The sequence below is a fragment of the Eurosta solidaginis genome, chromosome 4 (genome assembly GCF_040869045.1).
Source record: "Eurosta solidaginis isolate ZX-2024a chromosome 4, ASM4086904v1, whole genome shotgun sequence".
Classification (NCBI taxonomy): Eukaryota; Metazoa; Arthropoda; class Insecta; order Diptera; family Tephritidae; genus Eurosta; species Eurosta solidaginis.
Genome location: NC_090322.1, coordinates 185,418,309 through 185,442,921, shown reverse-complemented (window position 1 = coordinate 185,442,921; position 24,613 = coordinate 185,418,309). Strand labels below are relative to the sequence as shown.

At 39.0% G+C, this 24,613-nt stretch overlaps 1 protein-coding gene across 1 annotated transcript; it reads right to left on the bottom strand.

Annotated features, from left to right (window-relative positions):
• Positions 1-542: 542 nt before the first annotated feature.
• On the bottom strand, positions 543-2,824 carry LOC137248536 (uncharacterized). The gene is made up of 2 exons (XM_067779471.1): positions 2,662-2,824; positions 543-1,442 (listed from the first exon to the last, which is right to left on the bottom strand). The coding sequence occupies exons 1-2, from the start codon at positions 2,723-2,725 to the stop codon at positions 664-666; spliced, it is 843 nt and encodes a 280-aa protein (XP_067635572.1). The 5' UTR covers positions 2,726-2,824; the 3' UTR covers positions 543-663.
• Between the last annotated feature and the right edge of the window lie 21,789 nt (positions 2,825-24,613).

Here is a 24,613-nt window from a genome sequence, read left to right as displayed (position 1 = left end):
AGAAGGCCGGTAGCGACTGGTGGTCGGGATTGCTACTGTTCGCACATCAGGAATTGCAGCTCTTAAAAACAGCCGAAAAAACTGGAGGTGCCCTGTGCCACGAGAGTCATGAGTATTAATAGACCATTAATAGCAACCGTAAGTCAACTTTGTGCGTGGCCGCCAAGGAGCCACAAATGATTTAAAGAATTTGTGTTCGCGACGATTATTAAGGAGTTAACCCTAGGTGAAACTACGCTTTGCACGTGATATGCAGACAAAAGTGTGACTATTTTATGTATCTCTATTTCTTTTCAGCAGACCCCGGATCTTTTCGAAATGGCCAACACGTTGATTTCCTTAAATACGTACAAACAAACCCTTTCATAAAAACTATTTTTTTAAATCAAAAATTCAAGCTTTTCAAAGTAAGAACACCGGCGTACGCCGCCGGTATATAATAGAGCCTGCGCCGCCGCCGCCGATTAAGTGATCGGCGTAAAACTCTATATCCCACACGCACTTGGAAACCAAAATAAATACAAATAAAAATGCATTAAATATTTTCTCAGCATCTTTTCTTTCTTTTTTCTCATGTTTCTCTTATTTTTTTGTTCAGTCTAATGGCCTAAAAATTATACTAGCCTATTTTTTCACACGCACTTCGTTGCCAGTCTCACGCACTCAGGCGTTATAATGACGTCGGCTAACTTTCTGCACACTTTGACGTATACCCTTACGTGCAGGGCGTACCAATTGCGGCGTATCCTTGGCGGAGTACAAAAACAAAGGAACCTCCTCGATTCCGGCTTGTAAATGTGTTTGGCGCAAAGCAGCTGGTCGTAGCGCATCTTCTACAGCCAAACGACGTACGGCTTGTACATTTGCTGTTGCAATTTTAGTTTTATCTACAGATAAATTATCTAGTAGCTGGTCCACATCATCTTCCTTGACATTGAGTGGCTCATCTTCGGCATTTGGTTGCTCATTGACAACAGCAACTGGTTTATTTTCATCTTTCTCTTCAACTTCTACATCACCTCCAGCTTCGGCTTGATTCAACAGATTTTGTATGCTATCCAAGTTAGCCAAACCATTAAGCTCGAGTTGGTCATGCAATTCGCTGGGTATGGCAATAGCTTGTACATCACGATGTCCAGAGATGCCGTTTGGTGTTGGTATAAATTGCACATCGGCAGGAATTTCCGAGGTTGGATAGACTGGCACTAATTCGGCTTCATTTGCATCACTTGATCTGAGAAGAATCAACGAAATGGGCACAATCTTTTTGAATTTCAGCAAAACTAATTTTTTAATGGCTAGTGCACCGGGAAACACGCGTCCCTGTTTATGTGATAGTGCACGCTGTTGTGTGCCAGGATGAGGTCGACGTCCAGCTGGACTAAAGGGCGCAGGTGAAAAGTCATCATCATAGTGGTATTGGTTTTGGACAGCGTGACGTGCTGTAAATAAAGAACGAAATGATATCGGTTATTCATATATTTGTCTCAGGTAATTTTCAGCAAGTAATGAGGCTTGAAGTCTAAAAAGTACAATGTAATTGTTTATTACTAAAAATGATTACTATGAATTTACTTGAGTGAATTTTTCAGAGTTCGCCTACAAAAAAGACAAAACAGTATCTTCTTCTCAGGTTCTCATAGATTTAAAAGTATTTTGCCATTTATAGGTCCAAGGCTTTGAGGAAAGGAATTTGACAAAGTTTCATACAATTAATTGGCGGAGAATGGTAAAAGAGATTATTTTTAATACAGTTTGATAATTTCACGAATGGAATTATCCACGACTGCTGGGTTCTTATTATTCCCTTTCGTTTAGTAGTCGTTGAACAATCAGAGTTGCAGCATTGACAGAGGCTATTTTTTATATGCGCATTTCTAGAAGCATATTTTGGAAAGAAACGCCCCTGCCTATAATGTTTTAATGATGATGTATGACGTTAGCAATATATTTTGTTCTATTTTTATGAGACTCAAGCACTAAAATAATATTTTTTAATAGAATATTTAGGTATTGTTTTTTGAGTTTTAACAAATATGCGTGCATGCGTTGCTCGTTAGTCAACGAATCAAATCATAAGTCACTTATCATTCCTGTTGTGACGTATCGCACGCACTCCGTGACATATTTTATAATCAGTAATATTATGAGTCTATTTGACCTACATCAATTTCATTTCGCTTGTGCCTCAAAGTGATCGCAGCGTAAATGAGTCAGGTGAAGTGTTGAGTTCTCCTGGAGCACGCTGCCTTTAATTCTTTGGAACGCTAAGTCTATTTGAATATACCAAGGACGATTGCTATATGAATCATTTAGAATAATATTTTCGTCATGTGTATTAGTTAGATGGTAAAGAGAACATTTGTCGACCGCCGAACTGTAGTTGTAGCGAGCGCTTTTGTGTACAGATAATTTTGAAGATATGGTTCCTTGATTTAAAACAAATGCTCTTTTCTCAAGTGTAAATAATAGGCTCAGCTAATTATATCAATACACATGTCTATTATTATGACTTAATATAGTAATTTTTTATTATTATTATTTTTTTTTTTTGATTAATTATATTTTCAAAATATACATAAGAAATATATGCTAATTAACCCATGTCAACGAACTTTCAAAGCTTCCAAGAACCCTTCTGTAAATCAAGCATTAACTTACCATGCGCGTAGTAGGCCAAAAATAACACAAAGAATGTAACACTCAACACTGATTTTTCATTCATTTTATAACAATAAAACGTTGTTTTTGTTATATACTTAAAATATTACAAATGGAGAAGATGTGTCTTCTCTAAAGATCGACTAGTCAATGCTTTAAGGCGCCAATACCCATAGACGATTTATATGAAGAAACGAATGCAGAAAGCAAAAATAAGAAGAACTAAAAATCAAATCTGATGAGTAGTTAAAAGTTCTAACAGTATTTGCAGAAAGACAACAAGTCGTTTGAAATAAATTAGTTCACTTAAACACTTATAAATATTTAGTTATATTAAACAAAAAAAAAAATATTATTTAAGAAATTCGCTGAATTTGGCAAGCGTATAAAATTTATCTACACGATGCCGAATATTTGTGGGGCAATGCTATATAACATTTCTCCGCCAATTTCTGTTAGTTGAAGTTATTAAATGAAGATAGAAATCAGACTCTAAACAATGAAAGCGCAATAAATATTAATTAAGATGGAAAACAACTGTGGGTATGGTTAGATTGTTAGCAACAATTTGTACCAAAACACAATTGCCAAAAAAGAAATAAAAAAAGAATAAAATAATGCTAATTTTTACAAGCGCAGTGGTGCTAATTTATCCGGCAATAAAATAATACAGAAACAAAGCCATAATACGAGGGCAAGTAGGTAATTCAGCAAATGAGTTTTAAATACTAAAATATTTATAAAGTAAATCTGGATATGACGTGTAATAGTGTCAATGGAACTAAAGTCAATTGACATTGATTCGCTTTTGAAAGAAATCCGGAAGAGAAATAATGTCAACTAATTTAAGTTCCCTTCAGACTATTTGCTGGGAGAAATAAGATTGAATGACGTTGCGGTTGTTAGATCGTCTAAATCCTTTTTTTTTATTTTTGATCCAAAGTTTTCATATTTTGATTGAATATTAAATTTTTTTTCGAATTAATTTCCAAAAATTAAAAAAGGGCACAGACGAAAATTTGGACTAAAAACTTGCGCGATTTTTAATTCCATATTTTCTTTTCAAGTGCGACTTTTATTCCAAAGTTCGGTGGAGTTGTCCATAAGAAGTTCTGGCGTAAATTTGCGTTTGCAAAGATAATGAATGTCAATGATTATCATACAAATTTTATTTCGGATTTGGAATTAATGGCATTGACATTACTTCCGGGTTAATGTCAATTGGCGCTAGTTCTATTGACACTCTTACACGTCACGAATCTGGAACTCGTATTAAGCTTTACAAGAATGTAGAATGTAGAAATTCATAGCTTCTTAATAGGTGAAAACACCTTAAATAATAACGATAAATTTGTGCCTTTGTCTTTCTGCGCTTGCTTATTGTAAGGACAAGTCAAAACAATTGCTTCTGGCGCCTTTCTTGATATTGAGTGAGTGTTTAAATATATCCTGCCTGGGGCTATTAGTAATTCCCTGAGTGTCGAGGGGACTCTGGTTAAATTCATTCACAAATTTCGGTACTACAGAACTGTTGCAGCGGAGTGAGGAGGAGCAACAATTGAAACAAAGATATGAAGAGGCACGCCATAGCCGGGTGTTCTATGTCCTATACTCTGGATTTTCATATTTCATATTTCATATCTTTATTAAGTCAAATGCTAGCAATCTTACTGACTAGATTACAGGTTAACTTAGTACTAGTTTTTTTATTTTAAAGTAAGATTTACTGAGATAAGTAATAGGACTCAATGCGTGCCTTAAACAGAGACCTTGGCATGGCAAAGTCCAGGTCAAGGCTTCTGGATAGGCGATTAAATTCTACAAGACCTCTTATAAGAGGTGCGAAACTGAAGTAATTCGAACGCAGCACTTCAACGCGGAATGTACTGTGAAAGCGGAGAGCTCTGTTAGGGACATTGAAATTCAACTGCCCAAGTAGTTCTGAGCAGTCAATGGCACCGGATATTATGTCAAAAATAAACATTACGTTTTGAACAAGACGTCTAACTTCAAGTGGCAAGACATTGATAAGCATGCATCTTGCATTGTAGGGTGGCAGGGGATTAACAAAGTGCAGAGGTTGAAGAGCAAATCGTATGAACTTGCGCTGAATTCTTTCAATTCTTAAAGAGTGTGAGGACTATATGGGATTCCAGATGACTGATGCATACTCTAACTTGGAACACTTATTGTATAAGATTTTCCTGGTATATGGGTCCTTGAAATCCTTGGCATATCGTCGCAAGAAAGCTAAGTTGGCATAAGCCTTTGGTATGAGAAAGTTTACATGATTACAAAAAGTAAAAGATGAGTCAAAAATTACGCCAAGATCGCGAAACTCATAAATTGACGCAAGAGTTACATTTGAAATCGAGTATGCGAATGAAACCACATTCGTAGACTTAGTATACGTCATGTGGCAGCATTTACTAATATTGAGTCGCAGATTATTTTGACAGGCCCAATTATTTATAGCATTCAGATCTTCTTGCAGACGCAATGCATCAGAAGTACAGGAGATTCTCCGAAAGAGTTTTAAGTCGTCAGCATAAAGCAAATAATTCGAATAGTTTATGCATGAGCCAACATCATTAATAAACATTAAGAACAAAATAGGACCAAGGATGCTACCTTATGGTACACCCGAAGTTGCTGAGAATTCATAAGACTTAGTTCTCTCGATTTCAACAAAAGATATTCTATATATATGGTGTCAACTTGACATCCATCCTTAAACGCAGAGACACAAAACTGAGAGAAAACAGCCAGATTTGTAGCAGTCGAACGTCCCGCAATGAAACCATGCTGACATGGATCGACTATTTTATTTATAGCGAATGATACTTTGTTTTTAACTACCTTTTCAAAAAGTTTTGAACATGTTGACAGTTTGGATATTGGCCTATAATTCTTTACTTCATTTTTATTGCCTGACTTGAAGATAGGAGTTATAGACACCAGCTTCCAGCGATCAACAAAAACTCCAAACTATAGCGAAATATTGAAAATGTGGCACAGTGGCACACAAAGAGAAATACTACACTTCTTAAATAAAAAAGAGGACAATCCATCAATATCATTTTTGATTGAGGTCTGTAAGGAGGATATACCCAAGATAATATCGGTCTCAGACAAGGACAGAGACCCAAAGTCTAAAGGTTTTGGGCTATCAGTAAGATACCTGTTATCAAAATTATCGGCCTCAACAACAAACGTAGATTTGAAAAAATCAGCAAAAAGATTTCGACCAAACTGTTGGAGCAAATGTCATTAAATTTGACACAGGTAGGTATATTAGAACAATCTTTCTTTGAACGAACATAGTTCCAAAAAGATTTAGGATTAACTTTCAACTCATCTTCAACTCTAGAAACGTATTTGTTGTACAAAAACTTATCAAGAACATTGAACTGCGTCATATAGGAAGTATACTGATCTTTAGAAACAGTATCGGTGGTATCCTTGTATAATTTAAAGTACTTATTTCTTTGATTTTTTCAACTTTTTCAACCTAGTATTGCACCAGGGTAGTTTGTGAACTTTAACTGGTAGGAGAGAAAGATTCCTACTGAATATGTCAGCCATCTTTACCAGAAAAATGTCGAAACATTCAGTTGCATTTTTAGCAAAGAAAAAAGATGTCCAGTCTATTTCAGATATGAGAGAGTTTAAGGATTCGTAATTTGCATCCTTAAAGTTATAGGCGCGCTCATTATTACTTACATTGTTTTTCGGCACTAGGTCGAAGAATTCAATAGATAAATATAGGGCTACATGATGCATATCTGATTTATATATAGAAAACACACATTCAGTCAAGTGAGTTATGAGGTTTTCATCGACAAAAATTAGGTCCAAAATATTGTTTAACTGGTTCACGAAACTGTTAATCTGAATTAAATTGGCACTAAAAAGGGTGTCTAAGAAATTAATCTCATGGGGATGATGAACATTAGTAGGTGTTAAGATATCATCTTCTAGTAATTTCGACCAAACAACCTTGCTGAGATTAAAATTGGTTGTAAACAAGCTTCTGGTGGTGCTATTAGGCATTGGATGCCGAGTGGTGGACTTCCTGGGCGATATTTCGCAGGGCTATCTGGACTCGGTAGACTGAGTCATGTGTACTGCTATTTAAACTATAGCTGATTTCTTTTGTGAGTGCCGTTGGCACTTTCTGATAGGGCACTTTCTGTAGAGGGACTAAACTGGACTGGTAACTGTCCTATGGAAGCCTCGGGTGCCTTGCACTCCTGCAGGCGCCTATCGGTATTATACTGGCTTCATAAAATAGAAGTCGAGCCACTTTTCCGCTATGGGGTAGTGGTCTAGTGGGATGCACCTAAGACGACGAGTATTAGCAAAACACTTGTATCAGTACAACGTGGAGCGCAGGTTGGTATCAGTAGCGTTCTTAAAACAACACCTACCTTGGTAATAAATATCATGCTGAACATATGTACATGTAATAAGTGTTGCGAGTAAGGCGGTTACGGCCCGGTTACAGGCTTCGTTCCATGTGCTATGGTTTTTCTTACCTAGGGCATCTCAGCATTCTTACCAACCTTGGCTTCATCCAAGTTAAGACAGACGATTATGTGCCAACAACTGCTCCCTGTACAAATTCAGAACATGCATACCCTCGCGAGAGAGTTAACTGGTTCACGGCTGAGTCGAAGTCGGAAGAGAAGATTGGAGGAGGGGTTTTCGCTAGGAGCTCCATGTGAGCCGCAAGATTAAGTTGCCTGATCACTGCAGCCTCTTTCAAGCGGAGGTTGCCGCTAATACATTTTCGGTGGATGGAATGCTGTTCAGTGCTATAGAAATAATATGCATTTCCTATCGGTATATGGCGTTGTCGATGAGTTATCGATTTTCTATCGACAAGCTATCGGTTTTTATCGAAAAGTTATCGAAAAATTATCGATATACATATTTTAAAGCAGTTATTGTATAATACCAATTTATTATCAGAGTGCTACAAATATGTTATTGACGTATTGTAGTGTTGTTATCGAAAAATCGATAGATATGTTATCGAGAAGCTATTGAATTTTTATCGAAAAGTTATCGATGTGTTATCAGAGTGTTACAAATCCTTTATCGGCCTGGTGTTACTATGCTATTGAAAATGTATGTATTTGCTATCAAAAAGTTGTCGATTTGATATTAAAAATTTATCGATTTGAAATCGGTGTGTCAATTACCTTTATCGGCCTGGTGTTGCTTTGTTATCGAAAATATATCGATTTGATATCAAACAGTGGTCGATTCGATATCAAAAATTTATCGTTTTGTTATCGGAGTGCTACCAATTTGTTATTGGCGAATCATTGGTTTGTTTTGAAACAAATATCTATAAAAATTCAAATCGATGACACGTCTATAACCTGTCGATAACAAATCAATAAGAAACAAATAAAAAGCCGATATCTCGTCGATAACAAGCCGGTGACAAAATAACAATAAAAAAAATAACTTGTTGATATCGATTGATTCCGGTAAGAAGCCGACGCAGGTCTTTTCAAAAGGGCAGAAGTTTTTGGTTTTTTTTGTAAAGTTACTTCTGCTGTGGTTTAATTCCCCTCTTGGACGAGCTTTAGTTAACCTTAAACCACTAGTACACTAGTTTGTGTACACCTTGAACTTCACGAGTGTTAGTACTCACGCCGACTTTACGCCCACTCCGAACGGCATCTGCAAGGCAGATGAGTATTCACTGAGAAGCTTTTCATGGCAGAAATACACTCGGAATGCTTGACAAATCATTAACCCCGCTTAGTAAAACTTTATTCTAATTGAAAAAAACTTGTTTCTAAAATTTTGATGTTGCGTTGGATGTGGTGTAAACTGAGGATCTCCGATTTGGTAGGCGGAGCACGCTATCACCACATCACGGCGACCGCCATATATGCACGTTTTACAGACATTTAATACAGTTTGAAACCAATTCTGCTGCCTCCTACCGGTAAAACTCATTTGTTCTCATTTCTGGTTTTGCCTTATTGTTTGACAGACGAGTGTATTACATACATGAACAAGTAAGGAAGGCTAAGTTCGGGTGTAACCGAACATTACATACTCAGTTGAGAGCTATGGAGGGTATTAAAGAGTATTTTAAGAGAGACTAGGCCATAGTTCTATGGATGGACGCCATTTAGGGATATCGCCATAAAGGTGGACCAGGGCTGACTCTAGAATTTGTTTGTACGATATGGGTATCAAATGAAAGGTGTTACTGAGCATTTTAAGAGGGAGTAGGCCTTAGGTCTATCGGTGCACGCCTTTTCGAGATATCGCCATTAAGGTGGACCAGGGGTAACTCTAGAATGTGTTTGTACGATATGGGTATCAAATGAAAGGTGGTAATGAGTATTTTAAAAGGGAATGGGCTTTAGTTCTATACGTCAACGCCTTTTCGAGAAATCGCCATAAAGGTGGACCAGGGGTGACTCTAGAATATGTTTGTACGATATGGGTATCAAATGAAAGCTGTTAATGAGTATTTTGAAAAGGAGTGATCCTTAGTTCCATAGGTGGACGCCGTTTCGAGATATCGCCATAAAGGTGGACCAGGGGTGTCTCTAGAATGTGTTTGTACGATATGGGAATCAAACGAAAGGTGTTACTGAGCATTTTAAGAGGGAGTGGGTATGAGGTCTATAGGTGGACGCCTTTTCGAGATATCGTCATTAGGGTGGGCCAGGGGTGACTCTAGAATGTGTTTGTACGATATGGGTATCAAACGAAAGGTGTTACTGAGCATTTTAAGAGGGAGTGGGCATTAGGTCTATAGGTGGACGCCTTTTCGAGATATTGCCATTAAGGTGGGCCAGGGGTGACTCTAGAATGTTTGTACGATATGGGTATCAAACGAAAGGTGTTACTGAGCATTTTAAGAGGGAGTGGGCATTAGGTCTATAGGTGGACGCCTTTTCGAGATATCGCCATTAGGGTGGGCCAGGGGTGACTCTAGAATGTGTTTGTACGATATGGGTATCAAATGAAAGGTGGTAATGAGTATTTTAAAAGGGAGTAACCCTTAGTTCTATAGGTGGACGCCTTTTCGAGATATCGCCATAAAGGTGGACCAAGGGTGACTCTAGAATGTTTGTACGATATGGGTATCAAACGAAAGGTGTTACTGAGCATTTTAAGAGGGAGTGGGCATTAGGTCTATAGGTGGACGCTTTTTCGAGATATTGCCATTAGGGTGGGCCAGGGTGACTCTAGAATGTGTTTGTATGATTTGGGTATCAAATGAAAGGTGGTAATGAGTATTTTAAAGGGGAGTAATCCTTAGTTCTATAGGTGGACGCCTTTACTAGATATCGCCATAAAGGTGGACCAAGGGTGACTCTAGAATGTTTGTACGATATGGGTATCAAACGAAAGGTGTTACTGAGCATTTTATGAGGGAGTGGGCATTAGGTCTATAGGTGGACGCCTTTTCGAGATATCGCCATTAGGGTGGGCCAGGGGTGACTCTAGAATGTTTGTACGTTATGGGTATCAAACGAAAGGTGTTACTGAGCATTTTAAGAGGGAGTGGGCATTAGGTCTATAGGTGGACGCCTTTTCGAGATATCGCCATTAGGGTGGGCCAGGGGTGACTCTAGAATGTTTGTACGATATGGGTATAAAACGAAAGGTGTTACTGAGCATTTTAAGAGGAAGTGGACATTAGGTCTATAGGTGGACGCCTTTTCGAGATATCGCCAATAGGGTGGGCCAGGGGTGACTCTAGAATGTTTGTACGATATGGGTATCAAACGAAAGGTGTTACTGAGCATTTTAAGAGGGAGTGGGCAATAGGTCTATAGGTGGACGCCTTTTCGAGATATCGCCATTAGGGTGGGCCAGGGTTGACTCTAGAATGTGTTTGTACGATATGGATATCAAATTAAAGGTATTAATGAGGGTTTGAAAAGCGAGTGGCCCTTAGATATATATGTGAAGGCGTTCTCGCGATATCGACCAAAATGTGGACCAGGTGATCCAGAAAATCATCTGTCGGGTACTGCTAATTTATTTATATATGCAATACCACTAACAGTATTCCTGCCAAGATTCCAAGGGCTGTTGATTTCGGCTTGTAGAACTTTTTCATTTTCTTCTACTTAATATGGTAGGTGTCACACCCATTTTACAAAGTTTTTTCCAAAGTTATATTTTGCGTCAATAAACCAATCCAGTTACCATGTTTCATCCCTTTTTTCGTTTTTGGTATAGAATTATGGCATTTTTTTCATTTTTCGTAATTTTCGATATCGATAAAGTGGGCGTGGTAATGGTCGGATTTCGGCCATTTTTTATACCAAGATAAAGTGAGTTGAGATAAGTACGTGGGCTAAGTTCAGTAAAGATATATCGGTTTTTGCTCAAGTTATTGTGTTAACGGCCGAGCGGAAGGACAGACGGTGGACTGTGTATAAAAACTGGGCGTGGCTTCCACCGATTTCGCCCATTTTCACAGAGAACAGTTACCGTCATAGAATCTATGCACCTACCAAATTTGAGAAGGATTGGTAAATTTTTGTTCGACTTATGGCATTAAAAGTATTCTAGGCAAACTAAATGAAAATGGCGGAGTCACGCCCATTTTGAAATTTTCTTTTATTTTTGTATTTTGTTACATCATATCATTACTGGAGTTGAATTTTGACTTAATTTACTTATATACAGTAAAGATATTAAATTTTTTGTTAAAATTTGAATCTAAAAAAATTTTTTTTTAAAAAGTGCGCGTGTTCTTCATCCAATTTTGCTAATTTTTATTTAGCACATATATAGTAATAGTAGTAACGTTTCTGCCAAATTCCATCATGATATTTTAAACGACTGCCAAATTACAGCTTGCAAAACTTTTAAATTACCTTCTTGTAAAAGTGGGCGGTGCCACGCCCGTTGGCCAAAATCTTACTAGTTTTCTATTCTGCGTCATAGCGTTAACACATCTACCAAGTTTCATCGCTTTAACCGCCTTTGGCAATGAATTATCGCATTTTTTCGGTTTTTCGAAATTTTCGATATCGAAAAAGTGGGCGTGGTTATAGTCCGATATCGTTCATTTTAAATAGCGATCTGAGATGAGTGCCCAGGAATCTACATACCAAATTTCATCAAGATACCTCAAAATTTACCCAAGTTATCGTGTTAACGGACAGACGGACGGACGGACGGACATGGCTCAATCAAATTTTTTTTCGATACTGATAATTTTGATATATGGAAATCTATATCTATCTCGATTCCTTTATATCTGTACAACCAACCGTTATCCAATCAAAGTTAATATACTCTGTGAGCTCTGCTCAACTGAGTATAAAAATAGTATGTCAACGGGCATTAATGTGGCCTGTATTGTCTTCCCAGCACCGAACCAAAAATCTGAAAGATCTCCTTTGCATTCTTTTCGTTGTAACAACAACAAGCGAAGGCAATTCTTAAAAAAATATCTCTTTATGCGCTCGTCCTAGCATATGACCTAAGAGTTCAGTCGCAGTGATTAATCAAACGACCCCTGTAACTAAAACAGTGCTGCGTTGTAAAAACACCCAAACATCGGACATCTTAAAATGTCTTACTGCGAATATAATTGCCATACCTATAGTTTGGTTAAAGTCGTTGACCAAGCTAATGAGGTAGCCGATCAGTGATCTTAGCTTGGTTAACAGAAGATTGAACATGCTCGTAAACAAAAATCTTACAAGCTTCTATTTTGCAAGCAGAAGAAATGCCAATAAAAAAAACATCAACTTCGTTGTTTTTGATAAATTAAAATTTGCATTTGGGTCGATTACTGAAAGCTTAAAAATTAGTTAGCCATAATAGAAAACAGAAAATCATTTTTATATATTAAAATTCCTTTATGACGAGAATAAAAAGTTAATTAATTCGAAACAATAGAAATCAGATGTTGCGAAATTTCACTAAAAATAAATATTCGTAGATGCTTACCCACAGAATTGCAAATTAGAATTTTCTCTTGATTAAGCTTGGATTTTGTTAAAATTTCAACAACGGAACGAATTTGTTTCATAAATAATAAATTAATTTCAGCGCATAATATGAAGCTATATGAAGACCACGACGTGATTAGATACCAGTTCACACGTACCCGAGTCAAATTTACTATGAACTTATCAGTGAGTTGGCCTTTCTTAAAAGGGAGTGGAAGAGCTGAAATGAGTTCATAGGATTTGATACATTTCACGGGGTTCAGCATGCTTAATAAATTTGTCTTCAAAATTTCATATTAAGCAATCGCCGCGTTATTAGTTTGTAGTGTGCTAAATTTAAGTTAGGTTGAGTGGAAGATGTGCGGGGGGAGGGGGTGGGGTTTAACTCACTTGCATTGCAAAACCATGCTAGAGTCACTCAGAAAAGAGCTGACTTGCCTTAATATAGTTTAGAATAAGAATAATCGAAAGCTTGGATAAGTCATCCGGATATGAGTAGTTCGATAGCGAAATATGTCTAGGTATAGTCCAAGCTGTGCACTCAAGTATAAGAGTACTCCCAACAACAGTATTCCCACTTATTTTACCTAGGATTTCGGGAGAAAATTACTTGGCGCAATTTACCTCCGAGGAGATTCAGGCCGAGCTTGCCTTGTGCAGACATTATTTTTAACTTTTCCTATAAATTGTTTTTTGCCAACTCCGAACGGCAATTTTCTCGCAGAAATACAATCGGGTTTTGTGTCAAATCACAGCCGAGGGGCGAAGTTGGCATGAATGCTGAAGTGTCTGAAGTCAGATAGCATGTAGCCTATAACATGCAGCCTGGGCTGTAGCCACTTTTCCGGAAAATATGAACTCCTTTCTCGACGAAAAAAATATATTTTACAAGGTCATTATCATACCAAAGCTGTATGAGCTATATGCAAATATGAAGATAGTACAACGAATAAAATCCCAAAGGCTTCGCTGGCTAGGCCATGCTAACGGTATGCAAAAAGACGCTCGGTAGCGTCATTTGGAAACAGAGGAAGAGGAGAACTTGCACTAAGTTTGTAACTGCGGTCACCCATCAACAATGGTCGCTAAGGCCACTGAATTTGTGTACCTTATGCAAAGTTTCTCAGAAAATATTTACAATTCAATGAAACTACAAACATTTACGTCTCTAAAATACCCACCAACCTACTTGGTTGGTTTCTTACACCAACAAATGAACCACAAGGCGCTTATAATAGAGTGCGTCGCCCCATCCAATAGATTCGACCACTCACAAATTATTATTAATATCCCCTAAAGGAAGTCCAAGGAAACTTGCAGTTTCAAGAAGGTTGAACCAAAGAAGCTAGGATGTTAGAGAAGTTGGTTCCACAATGCGATTGAAAAGATTGTTGGTTTCATGCGGAGGCACATTACATGCGGAACATACATAACATGTATCGGGGTTGATTCTGGATAAGTAAGAATTTAAGCTATTATAGAATCCAAATCGAAGTCATGCCAGAGTGATGCTCGTCTTTTTCATTGAGAACGTGGCTCACCGGACATTTATTGGCATGGTACTATGCAGACTCTTTTTGGATGTCTCTGAAGGCATTTTTATGATCTTTTCGTTTAAACGGCTGAATTATTTTGTGCCGGATTTCTTCGTAGGGCTTGCTCCTGGGAGTTGGGAGATTCTTCAATCAGATGTCTATTAGGATGCCCAGATTTCTCAATACTCAACAGAAATTGTTTTTTTAACATTTCGTTTCTAATCTTGTGGGGAGTTCTCACTCCTCATTTTGGATGTAAAATTTAGCTGACATAAGAAGATATCTCGTGGCAGGTTTGAGCGCGGTATATTGACAGGCCTGATGTTTTAACTAGAGTTCATTTTAAGCTCGGCATGCAGCTTTATAGGTAGCTACGTGCATTCCTTGAACATTTTAGGTCATACCACCCCCAACCCCAAGTTCCTCATAGACCTCAGATCCTTGTCTGCTAGAGAAGGTAAACAATTGATGAAGCTATACATTGCACTGACATCCACTTGATAGAATTGAATTCAATTGGGTATTTTAGTCGCCTCTTACGACAGGTGTACCTGCCGCGTGTATATTCTAAGTCTCCTAACCCGATGGGGAAAACCTTTCGTTGTCTTAGCTTCAAGTGCCGACAGCGATTTGGGAGATCAATTTTAGTTGTACAGCAGAGCTCACAAAGGGAAGAGCTAGGACCTACCTGGTGCCATTATCCTGCAGTCATCAGCGCAGGAAATAGTGGTGACTCCTTCTGGTGGGGAAGGGAGCTTGGGTATATAAAAGTTAAGCAAAATTTGGGATGTGACACCACTCTTCTGCGCGTTTTGCTTATTTATTCCTGGTGTAAGTTTCTAAACTGGGTCTATGCCTGCTGACCACACAGATAATTTCAGTGCCGCTTTTGAGACTGGTAGGAAGAATAGAAGCTTTAAAGTCATATTGACTTAGACTACCATATTGTAGTAGCCATGCTATTCACGCGCCTCTGTTTGCTGTTAAAAAGATAGCCCAACTAGCAGCTGGTTGTTGGATTCTCCTTCGGCTGTCGCAACTGAATTCTATGATCGCTTTTGCACTTAGCGATGTGATGGGAGAGATGAATTAGTAGAAATCGGAATAGGAGGGTTTCTTAATCTAATTTCAGGCTTGGGGAGTGAACTAAAAATACGCAGTTTTTGTAGGCCTTTAGCTTGAAACATAGCTCGCGAGACATTCTTAGCAGCCAAAAATATATTTAGCATCCCACCATTTTGTTCTCCCTGACTGATTTCAAATTTATCCACTAATATCGTTTATGCCATTAGCCATGTTCGCCTGTTGAGTTAAGTGGCCACGAGTGTCTAAAGAGATTGAATACAGTTAAATTGGCCCAAATATGTAAATCTTTTGTTTACTAAAAGCATTAATCTAACTTCTTTGAAAAGGATAGCAAAAATATGCTAAATAAAAAAATAGTTTAATCTTTTGTTTTCAAGTTTTATACAAAAGTTTCAGTTTGTTTTAAAAGACATTGCAGAACAAAAAAACAAATTTAGAGTACTTACGTACATATTTGTACTAGAAATATAACGAATTCAGTATTTCAGACATTCTCGGAATCGAATATCAGGCACTTTAATAGACTGATGATAATTTTTAAAGGCAAACAATACTGAGATTGATATGGTTAGGTTAGGTAGGTTAAACTGGCCGTTCTGTGAGGACCTCACATAGACTGAATGTGTCCGTAGTGTTACCAGAAGTTTGTTTAACGACCAAACTGAAAAACCCTATCAAAACCCAGGGCTAGGTCTGCCAATATAAAATGTGACGCGGCTACAGTTTAAGCTATTTTATTCCATTGTTTCTACTGCTAGTAGAAATAGTAAAAGACTTCGTTTATTTGGGAACCAGCATCAACGCTAGCAACAACATCAGCACTGAAATCCAGCGAAGAATCAATCTTGTCAATAAATGCTACTTTGGACTAGGTAGGCAATTGAAAAGTAAAGTCCTCTCTCGGCGAACGAAAATCATACTCTACAAGTCACTTATCGTACCCGTCCTGCTATATGGGGCAGAAGCATGGACCATGACAACAGCAGATGAAGCGGCTTTGGGAGTGTTCGAGAGAAAAGTTCTTCGAAAGATTTATGGACCTCTACGCGTTGGCGATGGCGAGTACCGAAGAAGATTTAATGATGAGCTGTATGAGCTATACGCAGACATCAAAATAGTCCAGCGAATTAAAACGCAGCGGCTGCGCTGGCTAGGCCATGTTATGCGAATGAAAGATGATGCTCCGGCCAAGAAAGTGTTTCTATCGGAACCCGCCTATGGAAGCAGAAGTAGAGGGCGGCCCCCACTCCGTTGGAAGGACCAGGTGGAAAACGATTTAAACTCCCTTGGTGTGACCAATTGGCGCCGGTTGGCGGAGTGAAGGAGCGACTGGCGCTCCTTGTTGGACGGCCATAACCGTTTAGACGGTTAAGCGCCAATTAAGTAAGTAAGTAAGTTTCTACTGCTTTGGTTACAGCACAGCATACCGCAGACTACAGTCTTTCCACTAGTTTGGAACCACATCTGTTGCCTCGTCCGCCATTCGAACTCGCTTACGCCAACTATCCACCTCTATTGTGACTCTAAAAGCGCACTTGAAATGCAGAGACGGAATCAGAAAGTATGTTCGTGATGTATTTGATGAAGTTATACTACTATGATCTTTTGGTCTGCACTCAAGCTGCCCCGAGGCACTGAGCCTTTTTGCAGTTATTAACGTCATATTCTTTGTCGCCATATGATGTTGTTGTTGTTGTAGCAATAAGAACACTCTCCGAAGGCCTTGGGGTTTGTTATCGATGTTGATGGTCTTTTTCCGGATCCAGATACGGTACGTTCCTGTAACAAGCACCATTAAGATATCAGCCCGACCATCTCGGGAATACTTTGGTATGAACAAATGAAACCATCTAGCCCATAAAATGCCCAAGCACCCCTAGATCCATAAGAAATTTGGAGTCTCCAGAGCCTCGGCTGTTAAAGACACAGGATACGGCACGGGTAGGCATACCATCCGCGGGTATATTCTAAGCCCCCTAACTCGCTGAGGTTTGTCGCCAGGTCTACAGGTGGAATGTGCAGAATGGCATACAGTGCAGGCGTAGGGGTTGTTTTCGGGGCTCCCGTAATGCTAAACATTGATAGCCTGCATACAACCTCTAATTTTTTGAGGTAGGTTCTCTTTTTTGTGTGGCTGTCCACCAAACAAGGACTCCATAGTATACAATTGGCTTCATACTCGCTGTAAATACCTAACGAGAGAGAGAGGACTCTTTCAATGCCAAAAAAGCCGTCGGAGCCTTCTTTGCTCTCTCCCCCACGTTGAGCTTCCTCGACAACTTACTGTCTAGAATGGTTCTTAGATATTTTGTGCAAGGTTTCTGCTGCATACAAAATTGCTGTCACGATTACCATAAAATTAAGAATGCGAATGTAAACATCAAAAGAAGTGCAAAAGGTTCGTCTTTGCAAATGCAATTATTCGCCACATCCCTAGGTTAGCTTGAACTGGCCACACTCCTAATATGGACTGCAAAAGTAAGAACAAACTTTAAGCATATTTTATTATATAAAAATTTAACATGCGAAATACTAGAAATTAAAATGTACTGGTGGCAGGAACAGAGATATTTGAATTTTATCTCAATAAAACAGCCTTCTTTGGCCGTAGGTCAATCTGTGAGACCTTCTTTTAAGAGCTTATAGATGCCCCGTATCGATATCCCCCATCGAAAGTTTCAATTCAAGGAGTTTAAAACATTTCATTATTTTGGGGAACAATTTTTCTGATTGATGTTTATTTTTATGCATATGTTTATGCTTAAGTATTGTAAGATTATAGGTCTACTACTGCATTAGTTACGCCTGTAATAAACAACCCAGAACCCAGCAGTGAGCCCATCTCCAAGTACAATGGCAATAGGAAAAGCGCATTATTCACGGGGCAGACCTTTTTTAGTCCGGAGTTTATATCCATTTCTCTAAATCCCAACGGCAGACTGCTTCAACATTGAACTGCACAAACTTTCTCTGTGATCTTTTCAGCTATTCAATCAACCCGATTCTGTAACGCCCTCGCAAGATTTTTTCAGTTTAAATACAGGCATATTTTTGCGTGTAAATATTTCTCAGTGTCATCATAATTTTCACAATATGTTCTTTGAACAAAAACGCTGGGATGAAAGGTGAACGTTTTATTCTTTTATCGCTCCTTTTATAAATCCCAATTTCTGGTTGCTCCTCTTATTTCTCTCTGTTAACTTTCTCATCCCTTTAACCACAATAATGGTACGTCTACCCTTCTTCCCTCTTCCTTAACATCACTTCTCCATCTTCCTGAGTCCCTAAGGCGATTAAAATGCTTTCCTTTTAGGGAATGCTTGTAGCAGATAGGAAGATACGCGTTCGTTGTTGCTTTACACTATATTACAATCGTTATTTTTAATCACCTAGCCCCGGTAATTATTTCAAATATTTTGTCTTCTTTTTTTCAGGTAAGCGGTGTATATACATATACTAGCAGGCCCGGGAGACGTTGTTCTGCCGTAAATTTGGCCTATCTGCATACATTTTAATAAGCTTTTTCCGTCTAACTCTGCCCTCCCCCTTTTCACTTTTTCTTAATCCTTTATTCACTCCTCCCTCCGTCTTTTTCGCTTCATCTCCATCTTCGTCCCATTCTATCTCTTTCTCAGCCTCCTTCTCTCTTTTCTCTTCTCACAAGTTTTTCTCCTTCTTCTTCATCTCTTATTGCCAGTCCCAGAGGGTGGTATGTATTTTGTTCCAGTCCCATTCCCAGTCTCAGTCCCAGTCCCACTCCGAGTCTCAGTCTCAGTCCCAGTCCTAGTCCTAATCCCAGTCCCAGCCCGTCTCTGGTATACTTCCCGGAAAAAAGCATCGTAAATATTAATATAGGCAAATGTATATACAAAATTTCACGTGTATCGAATAGGACGTATATAAATAGGTATGTGGGTATTATTAATTATTGTCTTTATTTCGGCTTCGCATGTATATTTATCAGTTTTGCCAGGTTGATGCGACTAAACCGAATATCACAATGACCTTTAGAGCTCTCAGCAACAGCTTTCATTTGATATCAATATTGTATAAGCACATTCTAGAGGTACCCGGGTCCACATTTTGGGCTATATCTCGAGACCCTAGCCTCCCAGTTGTATGAAAATGACCCTGTACTATAGCACTCATCAACAGCTTTCATTTGATATCCATATTGTATAAACACATTCCAGTGGTACCCAGGTCCACGTTTTGGGCTATATCTCGAGACCCTAGCCACCCAGTTGTATGAAAATTATCCTGTACTATAGCACTCACCAACAGCTTTCATTTGACATCCATATTGTATAAACACATTCTAGGGGTACCCGGGTCAACGTTTTGGGCTATATCTCGAGACCCTAGCCTCCTAGTTGTATGAAAGTTATCCTGTACTAAATCACTCATCAACACCTTTCATTTGATATTCATATTGTATAAGCACATTCTAGGGGTACCCGGGTCCGCTTTTTGGGTTATATCTCGAGACCCTAGCCTCCCAGTTGTATGAAAATTATCCTGTACTATGGCACTCATCAACAGCTTTCATTTGATATCCATATTGTATAAACACATTCTAGTGGTACCCAGGTCCACGTTTTGGGCTATATCTCGAGACCCTAGCCACCCAGTTGTATGAAAATTATCCTGTACTATAGCAGTCACCAACAGCTTTCATTTGACATCCATATTGTATAAACACATTCTAGTGGTACCCAGGTCCACGTTTTGGGCTATATCTCGAGACCCTAGCCACCCAGTTGTATGAAAATTATCCTGTACTATAGCACTCACCAACAGCTTTCATTTGATATTCATATTGTATAAACACATTCTAGGGGTATCCGGGTCCACGTTTTGGCCTATATCTCGAGACCCTAGTCACCCAGTTGTATGAAAATTATCCTGTACTATAGCACTCATCAACAGCTTTCATTTGATATCCATATTGTATAAACACATTCTAGTTGTACCCAGGTCCACGTTTTGGGCTATATCTCGAGACCCTAGCCACCCAGTTGTACGAAAATTATCCTGTACTATAGCACTCACCAACAGCTTTCATTTGACATCCATATTGTATAAACACATTCTAGGGGTACCCGGGTCAACGTTTTGATCTCAAGAACCTAGACACGTAGCGAAAAAAAGGTAGACGTTGGCCGATTCTCAGACCTACCCAATATGCTCACAAAATTTCATGAGAATCGGTTCAGCCGTTTCGGAGGAGTTCAGCCTCTAAAACCGTGACAGAAGAATTTTATATACATATTAGATATAATTTTTAAATACCAAAATGTTTTTGTATACAATGAAGCAAATGTGTTGTGATAAGGCAGCTTATACCACCTAAAGGTAACTTAACAAAATTTTCTTTTATTTTTAAACATAAATACTATAAATATCCAACGTGGTGTGATAGTAGCGTGCTCCGCCTATCACACCGTATGCCCTGGGTTCGCACCCCGGGCAAAGCAACATCAAAATTTTAGAAATAAGGTTTTTCAATTAGAAGACAATTTTTCTAAGCGGAGTCGCCCCTCGGCAGTGTTTGGCAAGCGCTCCGGGTGTATTTCTGCCATGAAAAGCTCTCAGTGAAAACTCATCTGCCTTGCAGACGCCGTTCGGAGTCGGCATAAAACATGTAGGTCCCGTCCGGCCAATTTGTAGGGAAAATCAAGAGGAGCACGACGCAAATTGGAAGAGAAGCTCGCTCGGCCTTAGATCTCTTCAGAAGTTATCGTGTCTTACATTTATTTATTTTATTACTATAAATATCCAAGAAAAGAAGTCGTTATGGTGCAATAATGACTCAAGCAATATTATAGATTTCTCTTTCGATAAACCGATTTCCTTACTGGAGCCTTGGTTTGAGGAGCGCAGGACACGAACGCAGAACGTGCTCGACCGTTAGTTCCTGCAGCTCGCACTTCTTATATCAGCTTTTACTGACGAGGCCTGACTTTGAAGCATGTGACGACAGAAGGCAGTGCCAAGTGTCCATCGAGGGCCTTAAGATGTGAGCCATATTGTGAGTGTAATATCCTAAACGGATTGAGACATCTACTGTCGATTTAACGAAGAGCGAGAGGGAAAAAGCTACGGACTAAAAAAAGAGAAAAAGGAAAATAAGAGATAGGCGTCTGAATTCGATAGATAAAGAGGAGGGATGAGAGGAAGCAAAGTAGAGAGGGCGTGAAAGGAAAAAGGTGCAAAAATTAAAAAGATGAATAAAATACGCCTTTCACGAGGGAAAGGTAGGAAGGGGACCCAGAGAAGAGAAGAATATAAAGGAGCAAGTAAGGAAGGTTAAGTTCGGGTGTAACCGAACATTACATACTCAGTTGAGAGCTATGGTGACAATATAAGGGAAAAAGACCATGTAGGCAAATGAACCGAGGGTAACCCTGGAATGTGTTTGTATAATATTGGTATCAAACGAAATGTGTTAATGAGTATTTTAAAAGGGAGTGGGCCTTAGTTCTATAGGTGGACGCCTTTTCGAGATATCGAAATAAAGGTGGACCAGGGCTGATTCTAGAATTTGTTTGTACGATGTGGGTATCAAATTAAAGGTGTTAATGAGGGTTTTAAAAGGGAGTGGTGGTAGTTGTATATGTGAAGGCGTTTTCCAGATATCGATCAAAATGTGGACCAGGGTGAGCCAGAACATCATCTGTCGGATACCGCTAATTTATTTATATATGTAATACCACGAACAGTATTCCTGCCAAGGTTTCAAGGGTTTTTTATATCGCCCTGCATAGCTTTTTCATTTTCTTCTACTTAATAACCCGTTTACAAAGTTTGTTTCTAAAGTTATATTTTGCGTCAATCCAATTACCACGTTTCATCCCTTTTTCCGTATTTGGTATAGAATTATGAAATTTTTTTCATTTTTCGTAATTTTCGATATCGAAAAAGTGGGCGTGGTCATAGCCGGATTTCGGCCATTTTTTATACCAATACAAAGTGAGTGCAGGTAAGTATGCGAACTGAGTTTAGTAAAGATATAACGATTTTTGCTCGTATAAACGGCCGAGCGGAAGGACAGACGGCTGACTGTGTATAAAAACTGGGAGTGGCTTCAACCGATTTCGTCATAAAATCTATGCCCCTACCAAATTTCAAAAGGATTGGTAAATTTTTGTTCGATTTATGGCATTAAAAATATTCTAGACGACTTAAATGAAAAAGGGCGGAGCCACGCCCATTTTGAAATTTTCTTTTAGTTTTGTATTTTGTTGCACCATATCATTACTGGAGTTGAATGGTGACATAATTTACTTATATATTGTTGGCGGCCACCGTGGTGTGATGGTAGCGTGCTCCGCCTGCCACACCGGATTTCCTGGGTTCAAACCCCGGGCAAAGCAAATCAAAAATTTTAGAAATAAGGTTTTTCAATTAGAAGACAATTTTTCTAAGCGGGGTCGCCCCTCGGCAGTGTTTGGCAAGCGCTCCGGGTGTATTTCTGCCATGAAAAGCTCTCAGTGAAAACTCATCTGCCTTGCAGATGCCGTTCGGTGTCGGCATAAAATCATGTAGGTCCCGTCCGGCCAATTTGTAGGGAAAATCAAGAGGAGCACGACGCAAATTGGAAGAGAAGCTCGGCCTTAGATCTCTTCGGAGGTTATCGCGCCTTACATTTTTTTTTTATTGTAAAGATATTAAATTTTTTGTTAAAATTTGACTTTTAAAAGTGGGCGTGTTCGTAATCCGATTTTGCTAATTTTTCCTTAGCACAAATATAGTAATAGGAGTAACGTTCCTGGTAAATTTCATCATGATATTTTGGTGCGCAAATGAAAGAGTGAACAACACGATATTCTACAACTGATTGAACAGATATATCTCAATATAAATTACAATACACAAAATTTAGTTGTTTATCGTGCACATGGCAGAATGAATTATAATAATAAGAACAGAACAGGAAGTGTCAGCCATCTGTCATAGGTGATAGATAGCTGCCAGACGTATGTTGCCAATGACCCTTGTGTGGGAGTTGCCACATGACTCCCCCGCTAATGACCCAGCCGATCAGGAGTTTTTATTCGTCTCCCTGATCTAGTTTGTTTTATTGGTGCCTGTGACTCTATTTTATCGTAGTTTGGCTCGTCGGTTTGCTTTTCAGTAAATGCGGGATTCAGACGATCTATTGACACGATTTTGTTTTCGCCGTTGATATTGAGTTTAAAATGTTTTTTTTCCATGTTTTCGTACTTCGAATGGGCCACGGTATGGAGCTTGTAGTGGTGTTTTATGGCCATCGACTCGCACAAATACATACTTGGCATTCGGAAGATCCGGATGTATGAAAATTGATGATGAATCGTGGAAGGAGGTTTCACGAGGTCTGATGGTGTTCATTTTACGTTTGAATGAGTTGATAAAATCGCTGTCTTTTGTACTCTTCGTCGCCTCATTAAAAAATTGTCCTGGTATTGTGAGAGTTTTTCCATAAATCATTTCAGCTGGCTATGCATTCAGGTCATCTTTTACAACCGAGCGTAGTCCGAGTAAAATGAGAGGTAACTCATTGATCCAGTCGTAACTTTCCAGTTTCGCTTTTAATGAGGATTTTAATGAACGATGCCAACCTTCGATAATACCATTTGCTTTCGGGTTGTATGCTGTCGTTCGCAAGTATTTTACCCCAAGTAATCGATTCAGCTCATTGAACAAGGTGGACTCGAACTGTCGGCCTTGGTCTGTCGTTATTCTTTTTGGTACACCAAATCGTGAGATCCACCCTGATACTAATGTGTCTGCGACTGTTTCGGCAGAGATGCTCGAGATGGGGAGGGCTTCGGGCCAACGGCTGGCTCGGTCGATGCACGTTAGTAAATACGTGAAGCCTTTAGATTCGGGTAGTGGCCCTACTAGGTCGATGTTAATGTGTTCAAATCGGTTACATGTGATATCGTAATGTTCAATGGGTGATCTCGTATGTCGATGTACCTTAGCTTTTTGGCATTTTAAACAATTACGGACGAATTGTTTACAATCTTTGCGTAAATTGTCCCAGACAAATCGTTGCTGAACAAGTTTTGTTGTGCCGCCGTACTCCGGGATGGCCCAGGTGGTGCAATTTGCCTATAACGAGATTTCGAAATTTGTTAGGAACGAAAGGGCGAATATAATTACCAGAAACATCGCAGAATAGTTCTGCCTCCGATCCAGGAATTTTTACTTGTTTCAGTCGGATACTGGTGCTTTTGTTTTTGAGCAATGTATTGAGAGAGGTATCGTTTTGTTGTTCAGCGGCAATTTCTTCAAAATTTATCTCGCCTCCTCCGATTGCATCAATTCTTGATAGTAGATCTGGAACGACGTTATCTTTCCCTGGGACGTGGCGAATGTGTG